Raw genomic sequence first — 16,869 nt, forward strand, 5'->3', positions numbered from 1 at the left:
AAGATCTTTTGTGTTTAGGGTCTATTTTAAGTACTTCTGTTCATTTTCTTTTTCTCATACTTGAACATGTAGTTTCCACAATTTGCTTCCATCAAAATTTCGTTTCTTGTGACAGTTTCCTCAGTAACCCTTTTTTTTTGTAGTTGATTTATATCGCTTATGTTTGTGGTTGTGACCTTTGAGTAAAAGTAACACTTTCCCAATCTGTTTAGTAATCACTCTATCTTCCCACATATCTTTACCGTTTTTTTAATATTTTAAAGAAAACTTTGTAACTAATTTTGAAAAATTTTGCATTATATTTGTTGTTCGATATTTTTCTTTTCTTTCCTGGTAACAACTTCTTGAACAGTGATCTAATCTTCTTAGCAAACATTAGTTCTGGAGGTGACATTCCAGACCAGGTAATGGTATTTGGTGTCACTCGATATACCCTCAAAAACTGTTGAAGCACTAAGTTATCCATTATTTTATTGTTTGCTTTCTTTTTAGCTCTCTTTTTTGTATCAACAAAATGCTCCACTTGTCCATTTGACCTAGGATGAATCAGTGGAGTGGTCATATGTTTGATAGAGAACATTTAACAGAAATTTTTAAAATTCATTTGCAGTAAACTGAGTTCCATTGTCAAACACAATGGTATCAGGAATACGATATCTGGCGAACAATTTGTGTAAAAAACTTACTGTAACCAAGGATGTCAGTTTTTTTACACCTATGTACTTCAAGCCACTTAGAAAAACTGTCTACCACAACATGGTAATGTGAACTGTTAAGTGAATCTGCAAAATCAACACGCTGTCTGGACCATGGGATATCTGTTTTTGGCCATGGATGCCATTTTGTGGTAGGTAATTTTGCTGCTTCTGCATGCTTTCATTAGTTCTTCAATCTCTTGGTCCATTCTTGGCCAATACACATAGCTTCTCATCAATGATTTCATTCTTGAAATCTTCAGGTGACCAATGTGAAATTCTTTTAGTATTTGTTTCTGTAGTGAGGGCAGCACTACCACTCTTTGTGCGTACATTAGCACATTGTCACAAATTGAGAATAGGTTTGAATTCATGATGCATTCTGCAAAATGCATATTTTCATTTCTTCTTCAGCACTCAAAATTCCTTTCATTTTTGTAATAAATTCATCATTTTCTGCTTTTAGTTTGATTTCTTCTAATGTAACTGGTAATTCTTGTACAACATTACGTAAAATATTTTTAATTTCTTTTTCTGCTCACAACATTGCAATCACAGTATCTTCAAACGGTTCAGTATTTTTTGGTATCAATCTTGATAAACAATCAGCATGTCCTAATTTCTTAGATGGTATAAACTCAATCTTAAAATTATAATTTAGTAATATAGTACCCCAGCATTGCAACCTATTAGCAGTATGGGTAGGAATTCCTTTCTTTGACCCATATATAGATAATAATGGACGATGATCAATTTGTAGTTGAAAACTTTTGTGTAAGAATCTATGAAATCTTTTTATTGTGAAAATAATTGCTAGAGCCTCTTTTTCAATTTGGCTGTAACTTTTCTCTGCTGGTAGAAGAAAATGTGAAGCATGGGCCACAGTCTTCATGTTACCATCCTCGGCCTCGTATTTATGTAAAATTACTGCTCTGATATTGTACTCACTGGCATCTGAAGCTAATACAATTACCAATGCAAGATCGAAATGTACTAAAGACAAATCTGACATTAATATCTTTTAAATTTCATCAAATGCCTTCTGACAATTTTCAGACCAATTCCACTTTACATCTTTTTTTAGTAGATTATTTAGAGGAACTCTTGCTTTATGCATATTTGGTATATAAATCTGATAATAGTTTACAAATCCCCAAAAAGCTTGTAAGGTAGATATATTTGTTGGAGGAGGCATATTTCTAATTGCATCTGCCTTTGACAGATCTGTTTTCAACCATTTTTATTAATAATTTGTCCTAAGTGCTTAATTTTAGGCAAAAAAAATTCACATTTCTCCTCACCCAGACTGAAACCATAATCTCTTATTTAAAAAAAACACATTTCACAAGTTTGATCAGGCGATTCACTTTTAACAATTTATCATCCAGGTAGGCCATTGCGATGTCACACTCTGCAAGCATCGCATCTATCACTTATTAGAATATAGCTGGAGCAACTTTTATGCCAAACATGAGCTGGTTAAATTTGTACATGGGTATTAATTGTTAGCAGCTTAGTACATTTATCTTCTACTTGAGAACAATTTTCCACTGTTTAATTTTGAGATTTTCTCTGGGCTAGGTCATGGGTAGTTATACTGTCTTAAACATTCATTTAGTCCAGCTGAGAAATCTGCACATACAGGTGCAGGCATGACTGTGTGGTAAGAAGCTTGCTTCCCAACCACATGATTCTGGGTTCAGTCCCACTGTGTGGCACCTTGGGCAAGTTTCTTCTACTATGGCCTTGTGAGTGGATTTGGTAGATGAAAGCTGAAAGAAGTGTGTTTTTTATATATATATATATATATATATATATATATATATATATATATACATATATATATATATGTATGTACATGTTTGTGTATCTGTGTTTGTCCCCCCCACCATTGCTTGACAACTAATGTTGGTGTGTTTATGTCCCCATAACTTAGCAGTTTGGCAAAAGAGGTCAGTAGAATAAGTACTAGGCTTACAAAGAATAAGCTTTGGGGTCGATTCGTTCAACTAAAGGTCGTGCTCCAGCATGGCTGCTGTCAAATGACTGAAACAAGTAAATGAATAAAAGAATACACAAATTTTATTGCCCTTTTTTTTTTACATACACTGCTGGAGACCCCCAATCTGAATAGTTGATCTTTCCAATCACTCCCATTTTTTCCAGTCTATCTAATTCCTTATTCACTTGTTTAAGTGCTACAAATGGTACATCATATTTGGGTTTAAAAACTGGTAATGAATTTTCTTTTGCCAAAAATTTTGCTTTAAACTTATTGCACTGACCAAATCACCCCAAAAAAACATCAGGGAACAACCTTTACACTTCGTTTTATAGAATTTTCTGACTTTGTATTTGAACTAGTGCATGACCCCATTACATTTTTACAAAAATTATTTATGGGTAAATACCATAAGTTGAACAGTTCCATCCATTCCATTCCAAAAACATTGCTTGCATTTAATACATAAGCATTTACTTGTATAGCCTTACTGCAAAATGTAATGTTACAGATAATTTTGCCTTTAAAAATTGATTTAATTCCCAAGAATCCAAGTGCAATCTTCAAGGCTTCCCAATTGTTTTCTGTGTGTTTTCACTACCAGTATCAAACTATAAATTTATATTTGTATTATTAATTTTTACCTGCATAAGTTTCATTTGAGTCTTGTTTGTATTTCTTATCAGCAATAAACTGTTATTTTCAACATGATATTTTCTGTTGAACCGTTTTCTACGTTTTGTGTTACAGGCTGATTTTTTAATGACATATCTAACCATACTTGAAGCATTTTCGATTTTTATAAGGACAGTCAAATCTGCAGTATAATTCTTTCCATCCAAAACAGGTTAATTTTCTGCTTTTCATTTCTTACTTTTGGTCGCACTGACTGTATATGAGAACAGTTTCTCACTTCAGTTTGTTCTGTAGCATGCCTTAGGTTAATTATTCTCTGGCATTCCACAGATATTTCTTGTGTTAGCTTCTGATTCTCCATTAATTTAGTCAGAATTCGGTTACGAATTTCTGCATCTTTCTTTTTTGTTAAACCTTGCACAAAAATTAAGCATTTAAACATTTCTGGTGTTAATTCATTAATTTTAAATCACTTGCAATCCCTATTAACAATTCCAACTTATGTAATAAAATCTTTGTCCTCATTTTTGTAATATTCATGCATTGCCAGAATATAGAGCTTTTAATGCTGAAAATCTTTGATAGATTATTCACTGTTTCTTCAAAACAGACTTCACCCAGTTTCTTTGGTAATATGTAATTTCAATATTTCTCATGCTCGGCTGGTGCCAACTTTCTCAACAAAAGTCGATTTTTATTTCTCATCTTGCCAGTCGCAGCATTCTTCTCTAAAAATGTCCTCATACCTTCTAAAGTAAGCAGAGAATGTAGTACTCTCCTCTGGGTTATATGTGAACTCTCCAATTGAGTTTGTAACAGTGTCAGGGGTGAACAAACTAGATGTATTTTCTGTTTCCTTCTGTATCAGTTGTACCAACAGTTTATATTGCTTCTGAAATTCCAACAACTGTTGTTGTTGTTGCTGTAATTGAATTACAAAAGCTAGAAAACCTTCCATGTTCAAGCAAAAATCAGTCCAGCATGAGCTTTGAATAATCTTGTCACCAAAAATATTATGACGTGAATATACATTCTGGTGTAAAATGGTATTACACAAATAAATAGTTGTTTGTGGTTATCTAAAAATAATCTATCGCAGAAGTATGTTAACACAGAATGCACTTCGTACTACTCAAATGTAGGTATGATACTCAGTATTCACTGTTCAACTACCAACTGTTAAACCAACACATGTTGAACTAATACGGTGAACTAACATGGTAAACCAACAGTCGAACTAACACCCGTAAACTACTCCCTTGATAGTTCACTCAGTTCTTATTTATTGTAATTGGTTAGTCCACCTTCAGTCATCTGGGGGTGTTCAGGATTCTCCCATAACAGTATGTAGTGGAAACCACTCTGATTTTCACATTTATGCTATTCCGTACAGACAGAGAAGTTTACTTTCACATACATGTTAACACTAAAATATACTGCCTCTTGTATGTAGCAGCCATTTTACTTGGTTTATTAAGAGCTTTGAGTTTAGTGATATTCTAAATTTACGGTGATCTAAGTTATACAATCATGGATCTGACCTCATGTACACTGGATTGCACATTTTGCTAGGGAATCAGCATCCTTCATTTAACTGCCATGGCTATTTTTGTCTGACTCTTGAGAGATTACATAAACCAAGTTTTACAAGGGGAAACGAGAAAAAATTTCTGGGGGACCTTATGCAGTTTTAGAACTTAACTCTCACAAACACTATATTCAGACTTTGACGTTGTATGTATTTTACACATACATTAAACTCATCTCAGTTAAATCCATTTGTTGCCAATACACTTTTTTTTTAATGAATTGCTGATATACAGTAATTCCCATACATGTGGAAAGCATGCAATGTCTTATGCATATCAAAATAATCCTTTGTAGTTACATAGTTGTTGAATTAAACATTGTGAATTATTGGGCATGTTTTTTTAAATCCTCTTTCTGAAAATATGAGAGTAGTCTGAAAAATTGATAGACTAACTATGAAGGAATGATGCTAGAGGTGTGAAATCTTGCATGTCAGTACGAGGGTCAGCTGAAAAGTTCATACATTGACCAAGATACTCTTATGGAATGTGACCAAATGAGGTTTATCTTTCAACACAGTCTCCCTTGCAATCCACACACTTCTCCCATCAGTGTGCACTACTTGGATCTCACTGGTGAAGAAGCTTTCATCCTGTTAGTTAAAAAAATCAGCAACAGCAGACATGATATCCTCATCACCATGATACTGATTCCCAACCAAGTATCCATTAATTTCAGCTCTTCTTATTAATAATTGCATTGTTTCTTTCCAGGTAAACTGATATCTGACTTCAAAAGTAACCAGTAGTGACTTCTTTTGAAAATGGACAAAATTTAGCATCATGATGTAATTAAGTATCTGCAGAAAAAGGGTTTAATCCCCAAGGACATTCACGCTGACGTGGCTACTATATTAGGTGATGATGCTCCAGCTTTATCAACAGTGTCTGAATTTAGGAAAGGAAGGGAGAATCTTGAAGATGATCCAAGGTTTGGGTGTCCTGCAACTGCCACCACTGAGGAAAACATTGATTGTGTTCGTTACATGGTGATGGATGACAGGCAATTGACTATGAATCAAATAGCCAATGCTCTTAGCATATCCCATGAGAAAGTTGAGAATATTCTGCACAATTAACTTGGCATGACAAAGGTTTCTTCTTGGTAGGTGCCACATCTTCCTGAAACCTGATCAAAAGCACACCAGGCTGATCACATTATGGGAAAATTAAACATTATTTCAGGCAGTGCCAGCTGCTTTCCTTGAACGTTTCCTAACCCAGGATGACTGCTGTGAGTGACTGGTTTTGAACTGATTTGGCCTATTCTCTTGATTTAGCCTCATCTGACTATCATTTGTTCCCCAACATGAAAAAACACTTAGTTGGGAATCAGTATCATGGTGATGAGGATATCATGTCTGCTGTTGCTGATTTTTTTAACTAACAGGATGAAAGCTTCTTCACCAGTGAGATCCAAGTAGTGCAACACTGATGGGAGAAGTGTGTGGATTGCAAGGGAGACTGTGTTGAAAGATAAACCTCATTTGGTCACATTCCATAAGAGTATCCTGGTCAACGTATAAACTTTTCAGCTGACCCTCGTACTGACAATGAATGTTTGTTCTTCATTATTTTATACAACTAAATAATTTTGATTTTTCTGTAATCCATGTCATTTACTTTGGCTGTTCTTATTCATTGAACTTATTTTACTCTGTGAATCTATCATCACCGTAAGTATTTCTTCTTTTGTAGGATTAAAAAATTTTTGACATTAGAGTTAATCTTCTTGTCTTCATTCTCATTATCATATTTATAGTCTTATCACAACTACTAATCATACTAAATATACAAGGTTTTGTATAAGTTGATTAACAGCAGAACACACAGGCATTCACTTTCTTCCTTTCCTGAACATATGATAAACATCAGTGATTCCCAATGTGGGCCATACACCCCACCAGTAGGGTGTGTTATCCAAAAAATAGTAGTGGGGCATGAGATCCAAAACAATTATGGTGGGGAGTGGGATCAAAAAATATTGTGGTGGGGTGTGGGATCCAAACAAAATTGTGCTAGGGCATGGGATCCATGCTTTGTTATGAGCAGAGAGGTTCCATAGCAAACTTCAAGAGTATGACTGTAGGTTGCATTTTGTGCAGTGAATAATGTAATGATATTTGATTGATTTCCAAACTTTTCTTTCGGTGACTTAAAATATTCCAAATTTGAATTGGCAGGATTGAGATGCTTTACTAACAAATGAACTTCTAGCCAGCCTGCCGACACGTTATTTGACAGATATCTCTGAGAAATTAAGCAGCTTGAACAAGTAGCTCCAAGATGCAAATATAACTTTTGTTGATACAAGAACAAAGGTTTTTGGATTCACTATAGTTTTAGAATTATGCCTAAAGAATATTTCTACATGAAATTTCATGAAATTTTACTGGTTGAATCAATGTGAGATAACTGATACTGCTACAGTATTGAGCATTTGAAAATGCTCAGACCTCGGTATGTTGATTTAAAGAAAATGAATTTTCCATCTTGGGTAACTCAACCATTGCTAATAGATATCTCTGAAGTTCCAATGTGATTTCAAGAAGAGTTATCAGAATTGCAGCATGATGAATCAGTGAATACTTTGCTAAAAATGAAAGGTACCAAGATGCAACTATGTGACAAAGTTGAAAGGAAATACCCTAACACTGCCATTTCAGCAAAGGAATTTTTTATTCATTTCCTCACATCTTATTTGTCGAGTGTGGCTGTAGTGTTGTTGATGATTTGGTTTGAGCCAAGAGAAACAGACTTGAAATTATAAAATGTGGTGATTTATGGCTGAAACTAACAAAATTGTGTCCTCAAATAAAAGAAATTTGCCACAAATACCAGGCACAAAGTTTTCATTAAAGTGATTCACATTTTTTTGTAGTCATAATGTACTTATTTTTTGTACTCAGTGCTTAATAAAAGAATTACTGGTAGATTATCTTGTATTAAATAGTTGTGATAAAATATTAAAAATAAAGTTGCTTTTTAACAACCACCAGTAGTGCATACATTTTTCTGGAAAGTTATTGTGAGGCCTGGGGGAAAATAGGTTGGGAAACACTGATATACACTTTACTAAGAAGGTATTTATTATATGTTCTTTGACATGATGTCCATATCCAGGAATTTAAAATTAAAACTGAAAAAGGTTTCTCCTAAATGGGCAAATGAAAGAGTTGTATATAATATCTAATGAAATATAGAAGAGCTTAAAAACATAGAATGAGAAGCTAAAAACTAGAATTTTACAGAAATTGTGACAAAGCCAAGAATTTCAGAATACATATAGTATGAATTATAAGCAACTACGGGCTAATATTTTCAGTGAAAACAAAAAGCCAATGAAAAACGTAAAAGCAATGAGTCAACAAATGAGAACTCAACTCATAAGCCCATAACAAGTTTCATCTCTTAGTTTGTCTTTGTCAAAATGAATTGAAATTGCAACAAAGTGTAAATATATCTGTCCTGTTGCAGATAAGAGCTGTGGAATTTTGTCTTCTAATAAAGATTCACATGTTCAATCCTAACTCAAATATATGTGACACCTGAAAGCAATATGAATATATGCTTTCTCAAATGTTTATATAAAAAAAAAACATGAAATGAAAGTAATGACCAATGCATCTTGAAAAAGAAAAGACATCTTAAAAACCAGTTAATACTACAATTTTGCTTTTTAAAATCTAATTCATGTAACCTAAATTTAAAATACAATTCAAATAAAAAATGAATTTACAAACCTCCAGCCTCTGGATTTAAGATTTTATTATCAATAAGGGTTCTGAAAAAAATTAATTAAACATAAATTATGAGAGTAAATATCAGAAAACTTGAGATCTAAATTTATTTGTACACCACTTTATTTTAACTGTAAAAGATTGTTTATGAATGTAAATAAAAAACTATAAGAATATTAGTAATAATGCCTTTTAAATATAAAATACACAAATTTATTGATGGAAAAAAATCCAGTTATTACAATATTAATGATATGAAAAAGACAAGATGATAATTTTGTATATATTTTCAAACAATGCCAGTTAAAGAGAGTATGGTGTGAGCTTTCTTCAAATTTATCAACAATTTTATTTAAGATGTGGTAGGAAATGTCTTCAAGCATAGGTATGTGGTAAAGAAGTTTGCTTTGCAATCATGTGGTTTTATGTTTCAGTTGACTGCATAGCACCTTGACAGGTGTCTTCCAGCATCATAACCTACAGTTGACCAGTGCCTTATGAGTAGCATGTTCAGAAGTTTATTGTGTGTGAGTATTAATGTCATAAATCTGTTTAAGTTTCATTAATCCTTTATGTTTAGTTTGGAAAAATTAGTCCGTTAGTGCTTCAAGGCCTTCCTGATCTCATTATCAGAATGAGATGACAGTAATGACAGGGTGCTACTCATTTGCTTTGCAGTAAGTTGCAAAAGATATTACAAAAACACCAACATATAAACAGCCCATCAACATGAAACCATTATCTAGCAAAGCACAGAATGTACTTCAGACCACTGTAATACATAGATGTCATTGTAAACATGAAGGTTGTAAATTTCATGACTCACCCTGATACAATGCTGCAAATTTGGCATACAAACAACACACAAATACATTGCACATAAAATAAACCACAAAATCACTATCCTGCAGCAAATTCAGTGTATAAATAAAACACATACACTGTGTATGTGTGATCAATAATATTTACATGACAAGAGCTGCTTTTAATTCATAATTTTATATGTATATATATGTGAAGGCACATGGCCTAATAGTTAGGCTGTTACACTCATGATCATGAGTTCAATTCCCAGACTGACAGTGCGTTGCCTTCTTGAGCAAAGCACTTCATCTCATGTTGCTCCAGTTCCCCTTTCAATTGTGGGGAATGTTGGCTTGCTCACCTAGTGTGTGGGGTGGCATCATTTGAAGGCTAAAACAATGCAAAGACATCTTGTTGGTCCCATGATCATATGATATATTTTATAATATTTTATAGGCACAATGATATAAATAACCTGGTGTTAGAATTCAACATACATACACTTCAGAAATAAGCGTTAATAGAGTACAGAGTGTAAGAAATTAGGTAAATGACAAGAGAATAAGAAATTGTGTATTGAATTTCATTAGCTTACAACTGCTTCAGCTATAAGATGCAATGCGTTCATAGTTGAGTGCTTGTGTATCACCCTGTAGCTCCATTAGGGCTTTAAAAATGAAGTGCAGTTTTATTTGGGAAAGCATTTATATATATGGAAAACATTACCACTGGAAAAAATGATAAAACTATGTAGGAAATGAAAAATAGAGATTGAAGAGTAAAAAGCCCCTCCCAGTACAAAATAGATCTAGATAACTTTTGTGTATATATGTGTGTAAAATAGGCATATGATGAACTTCTATGTAGACAACTATTTATCTGCATACATAAAATATAGACAGAATATCTATGTTGGGAATGAAGATGGATAGAAAATGATGAAATCCATGAGAGAGAGAGAGAGAGAGAGAATCAAGACAATGAAGTGGGTACTAGCCAGTTTGATAAATAACATGTCAAAAGCATTGGGAAGGAAAGATATGTTATAGATAACAACATGTGTGTATGTGTACGTGTGTGTGTACGTGTACATGTGTGTGTGTGTGTCTATAGAAGTAGAGAGAAAACATGCAGATAAACATGGAGTATTATTTATACCTAGACATACATGAAGCTCCAACAAAGGTATGAGTGCATTGCATCCTGTAGCAGAAACAACTGTAAGTTAATGAAGTTCATTACATAATTTCTTACTTCTTTGTCATTTATTTAATTTTGTATATGTATGTTTGTCTTTGTCCTCTCCTGGTACCTAACAATTTGTGCTGGTGTGTTTATGTTTCTGTATCTTGGTGGCTTGCCAAAAGTGACCAATAGAATAAGTGCAATAAGACCAATAGAAACATATATAAAAAAAAGTACTGGGATTGATTCATTCGACTAAGATTCTTTAAGGTAGTGTCCAGCATGGCTGCAGTCTAAATGTCTGAGATAAGTAAAAGATAAAAGATACCTGAGAAAGATTAACATATCTCTAAGTTTTAAAAATATGAAATTATTAATAACAAAGTTCATTTAAATGATAGTAGCAGTTGCAAGACAGATATTTCTTAATGATTTTTTTTAATTTTTTATACAGACAATGCTAGTTAAGAGAAACCTGCTTACACCAAAGATTTACGCCTTGTATCTCTTACTTGCTCCTCATGGAGAAATAATAACACAATATTCATGAGAAGAACTTTCAGTGGAGAAATTCAACATTTTATTCTCCTGGTAACTACCAAATATACTAAGAATACCTGTAGAAAAATAATTTATTAGCATAAAAATATTTCAATGAAATGTTATACACATAAAACATTTCAAATGTAACAAAATGTTTCCTATTTTTTTTTGTTCCTCAGCAGTGTTATTTCTTTTCTGCATAAGTCTAAAATATACAGGAAATGGCTATTATTTTCTTCAGACTTTGCTTTTGTGACATTGACAATGATATTTTGATATTATTTTACCTATTTCAGTAAAACTGAGATTTTGGGAGGACAGTGTGTGTACAACTGGCCCCCTTGCCCAATTTCCTCCTTGAGTCATTCCTATCACCCATCATCTCCCCAACTGCAGTTAAATGTGAACAGAACTACATGCTTTATGGGTTTTTCATAGATATTGTTTACTTTTCTCACAGTCCAAAAAGGAATCTGCAAGACTTCTTTCCCTAAGCCTGTCTGAGGCAAAGGCTGAAAAAGGTAACTTTGTTAAACCAGTGAAAATCATAGAGTGCAGAGAATTCCCCCAAGATGCTCATTATGGAATGAGAAAGCAGTTTGGAATGACTTTCGCAATGATTGAAGATTCTTGGAATCACAAAACAGAAAACTATGTGAAGCTGGGGAAGACTATGGTGAAGAACTACAAGTAAAATGGGGCTACAAGATGTAATTTTGATGCTCATCTTGATAAATTCAAGGAAAACATAGAGACCTATTCAGAGGAGCAAGGCAAATGCTTCCACCAGGATATACTAGACCTTGAATGCCACTACCAAGGTGGGTATAATGAAAACAAGGTGGGTATAATGAAAACATGATGGGAGACTGAGACGTAAAAGTGAAACATTACAATCACAAATCTTGAAAAAGTACCCACTACTAAACTCTTGTGTTCACTTTTGTATAACTTAAGTATACATTTTAATGTTAAGTTTGCTTTAATATGTTTTCCTCCTGGCTCTATCTGAATGAGAATACACAAATTCATCCATTTTCCCATAGGAAATAGATAAATTTCATTATTATTATCAAGGTTACAAAAGCAAAGTTTGAAGGAAATAATAAGCCATTTTCTATACTTTTTCAATGCAGGCAATTAGAAAATAACACTACCTAGGAAAAAAAGTGTTATACATGGTAGAATGAGCTTGATGAAAATTTGTTGGTATTAAACTATAACAAGATAAATAGTTGTTTTTTTTAAATTGCAATCTGATATGAGGATACACAGTATGAAATCCTTTCAAAGATTAGAATGATGTAGATACAAAAGGAAACTTACTTTGCTTCTTCTAATTCTAAATGTTCTCTTTCTCGAATTCTTTTCAAATTCTCTACATATGACATCATTATTTCCATGGCTCGACTCATGCGTTCTTCCTGAATACAGGAATTATTAAACAAAATCAATAGGATAAAAAATTTGAAGTAATGTAAGCATCTGTAAAATTGATGTAGATACCCCTGCATAACTGTAGTCCAGTGTGTATGTATGTGTGTGTATGTATGTGCGTGTATGTATGTGTGTGTGTATGTATATATATATATATATATATATTTCTTGGGGATCTGTAAAGTCTTTTTCTTTTGCAGAATTTTAGACAATCACAAACAAAATGACCAGCCACTTTTGTTTTATTTATATTTTTGTGTGTAGAATGTGGAGAAACATGCCTAGAAGGATAGTTTCAGTCGCTCACCTAGCAATTTCTCAAGAATCGGGTGTATAGCACAAATGTTGCCAGAAGTAGTTGATATAAAATTGGAAGACCTCCAACCATTCAGCTAACCTGAAGTGGTATAGAATGTGGGGTATAAGGGATGTGTGATATGTGGATGCATGGTGGGTAGTTGCAATGAGGCAGTAGTTAGATGACTCAGTAGGTGATGAGTTTTTTATAATTTGTAGAGATTAGATCAGTAGGTGAGAAATAGAGCGGGATTGTTTGAAGTATTGAGTGTCAATCTGGGATGCATGTAGTAGAATAAGATATGTTGATGAAGAGAGCGATGATTACAAAAGATGTGACATCTACATTTGCAGCATTCATTTGGGACAAGTGAAAGAGCCACAAGAGGTTATGAATGTCAAAGTCCAGAATCCAAATGTATTTACACCTTTAAAAATAAGGAATACCCATGGATCATTCCAATAAAAATAGCAACTTGGTGCAAACTCAACAAGCCTGATACTGTTTCATCTAGTTGGAAAAAGGGAGGACATCTATAGAGAAACCAACGAGAAACTTACAATACTTATATCAGACTCTAGATTTCTACCAATTATCATAGGATCACTGAGTTGAGTAACAACATATTTGCATAAAACCTAGAAATTCTTCTAGAAATAACAAAGCAAACTGATTTATACCCTCCAAATACAATTGATTAGTGGTGCAGTAAAAATATGTAAAGTATTCTAGGGATTCTCCATTTGAGTTTCCTTGAATGAACATATGCATACAACAAACATGGGTGCCCATCATAAGGCTAAATAAGAGAAAGCGGAATGTGGAAAGGCTGAACTCACATGACTTAAAAATCAGAATACTAGTGAGACAACTGCAGTTAGGAGTAGATAAATGGCTTGTTAGAGCTATACAAGCCATATATAATGGTGCTGTTAATAGTGTGAGTCAGCCATGAGTGTAGAGATAAATTTAGTGTACAAGTAGGAGTTTACCTGGGCTTAATTCTCAATCTTCCCTTATTCACCAAAGTCCTCCAGGCCATAACAGAGGAATTGAAACTGGTAGCCCATGGGAACTAGAATATGCTGATGGTCTCACTTTAATAGCAGAATTAGAAAATAAATTCCAGGTACGGAAGCAAAATCTAACAAAGACCAAAGTTGTTGATAGCATGAAAGCAGACATGGCTGTCTTTCTGTCAGGCAAATGGCTCAGCTCAATATGTACGAAAGGTGCTGGAAGGATTTCTATTTGTTGCACCTAGTTCAAGCTATGGACACAGAGGAAACATAGTGGAATCATAGGTAGAGAAAGTCGTCTTCATATGTGATGGATGCACAGGAACAATAAACACAAAGGACACATGGGAATTAGATTTTCTCAAATGCCCAGGAGGTTCCCTTGGGGTTATAGATAGTTTCTCTTAACTAGAGAGCAGTGAAGGAGGATGTTCTGAAAGTACTGTTGCTAGAATAGGAATAAGACAGAGGAAATTCAGAGAACTGTTACCTCTGTTGGCAACAAAAGACATCTCTCTCAGAGTGAAAGGTAGATTGTATGATGCTTATATATGAATGGCTATGCTCCATGGTAGTGAGACTTGGGCCCTCAATGCAGAAAGCATGTGAAGACTGGAAAGGAATGAAGCTAGTATGCTTTGATGGATGTGCTATATCAGTGTGCATGTATGACAAAGTGCAAATGTGCTGAGAGAAAAGTTGGGTATAAGAAGAATCAGATGTAATACTTTAGATTATAATGGTTTGGACATGTGATGCATATGAACGAGGGCAGTTGTATAAAGTAGTACTGATTACTTTAAGTGGACAGTACTTATGGAAGAGGGAGACCCAGGAAGACATGGGATGAAGTAGCGAGGGCTGTCTCAAGATGTTGAATCTCATGGAGGAGATGACAATGCACTAGGATGTCTGGTTTTTGAGAAATCCTGACTATCTCAGTGAAACTGTGTTCTGGAAGAGCTGTGTATTCCAACTACATTTAACATTAATTTACAAACCCCACCCCACTGAACTAAACTACAACTTTTCATGCATTGTGCTTGTCTCTCCCCCATCACTTTTGCAGCTCAACACTACTCTGTCATCTCTCTCTCTCTCTCTTGCCCTCCCACTACCAACTTTATCATTGCTATCCTGTTGCTCTTTATATACTTGTGTTTCACCACTCACTGTGTTTCCCTTCCCTTCCTTCCTTTGCACTCACATGAACTTCCTGCTCACTCATCTTGTCCAGTCCTGTACCATTCCATTTACATTCACCTCCTTGTACCTTGAGGGTACACCTTGGCACATTACCACCGTCTCTCTGACTGGAGTAACCATGTATCTCTTCTACAGCAAGATACCTGTTTCTGTCCCTCTGTCATACTCTAACCTCTCATCACCTGTCACACAGCCAGCTCACTCCATACCACTCTTCCTCTCAAAGGATCTTTATCTTGCAAGTTACTTGGTGACCTTGTCAGTGATGGTGCCATGTAAAAAGGACTCAGTGCACCCAATGGTTGGCACTGGAAGGGCATCCAACCAAAGAAACCATGCCAAAAGCAAACAGTAAAGTTTGGCACAGTCCCCTAGCTTTCCAGCTCCTGTCAAACCATCCAACCCATGGAAGACGCGTTAAATGACAACAATGATGAAAATAATGTAATTCATTGTTTTCTCTAAAGTATATTCCATTAGATGGCATTTGTCTAATGCTTCACAACTTAACTTCTCTTTTGAAGATATTGTGTGTGCATGTGTGTGTGCAACTTTCTCTGCATTTCTTTTAAAGGTCCATTATGTCTTCTACTATAAATCATTCTACACTTAACAACATCAATATCTAAAATACAATTGTATCTTGACATGAAACATACAATATGGTTGTCTCTCCTCATAGCAGTCATTAAATTAATATCATCTGATAAAAAATACCTTCCATGATTATAAAAGAGATACTGGGTAATAAAGATAGTTCTGATATATATTATCTGTACGTCTCCCTTTCACATGATCTTGATGTATACAAAATTTAGCAAAAACAAAGTAAGCTTTGAAAAGAATGATTTAGTAGACAACAGCTCCATAATTTTGGTCAGTTAGTCAATCAGCTGATGGATCAACTAAACATCCAAACCTCAATGTGCAATGGATACATTTTGCTAGACTATCTGAAATACATGTAAACAAAATAAATCATTCTTTATGTCTTTACTAATATACTCTGATTAATGCACCAGAACTAATTGGTGATTGACTTTACAATTTGTACCTGCTACAAGAAATAAACAACAATCTATATGGATTACTGTAATACTGACAGGACAATTTTGTTAGGCAGGTTCTATTTACATACAGTGCTCAGAGGTATTCACCTGGATTTATTTAATTTCTATTTTCCTTTGAACCTGCCAAAAAGAGGGTAATGTGGTGCCAGTGGAACAGCTCTGTAGATAGTCATAAAGGTTAATTGTCTGTTATTGAAAGAATAGAAGAAAGGAAGCAGGCAATAGTAATATTATGGAGCAAGCTAAATGCAGGTTATATGAAGAGAAGCTAAATGCAGGTTATACTTAGCTACAGGATAAGCTGAAAGTAAACAGTTTGTGAATGATCTAAAGTATGAAGATCAAAGATGAGAGGTATTGAAGATTGCGAGAATGTGCCAGTGAAAATTGAAATGTTATTCGCAAGAAGTGTATTCGAAATGATAGCTGGCTCCTGCCTTTACCAATTGAAAAGAATGAAGACTGATGTGCTTATTACAAAAGATTGCTGAATGTGATGAATGCACAGGGAAAAGAGTTTCTGTTCTAAGTAGGCCCTATAAGGAGATAGTCATTGAAGTTGAAAGTACTGTAGCAGATAGAGCAATTAGGGACATGGAAATAGGGAGGGTACCTGGTCCAATAACTATTCCACTGAGATGCTTA

General features: G+C 34.3%; 1 protein-coding gene across 1 annotated transcript in view; it reads right to left on the reverse strand.

Annotated features, from left to right (window-relative positions):
• LOC106874321 (uncharacterized) overlaps positions 1-16,869 on the reverse strand; it is a 456,333-nt gene that overhangs the window by 170,255 nt on the left and 269,209 nt on the right. Inside the window, exons 15-16 of the mRNA XM_089338627.1 lie at positions 12,521-12,618; positions 8,666-8,706 (exon numbers count right to left, since the gene is read on the reverse strand). Coding sequence (XP_089194753.1) covers positions 8,666-8,706; positions 12,521-12,618 — 139 coding nt within the window. The remainder of the gene's footprint in view (positions 1-8,665; positions 8,707-12,520; positions 12,619-16,869) is intronic.

Source organism: Octopus bimaculoides, chromosome 2 (genome assembly GCF_046866305.1).
Source record: "Octopus bimaculoides isolate indiv1 chromosome 2, ASM4686630v1, whole genome shotgun sequence".
Classification (NCBI taxonomy): Eukaryota; Metazoa; Mollusca; class Cephalopoda; order Octopoda; family Octopodidae; genus Octopus; species Octopus bimaculoides.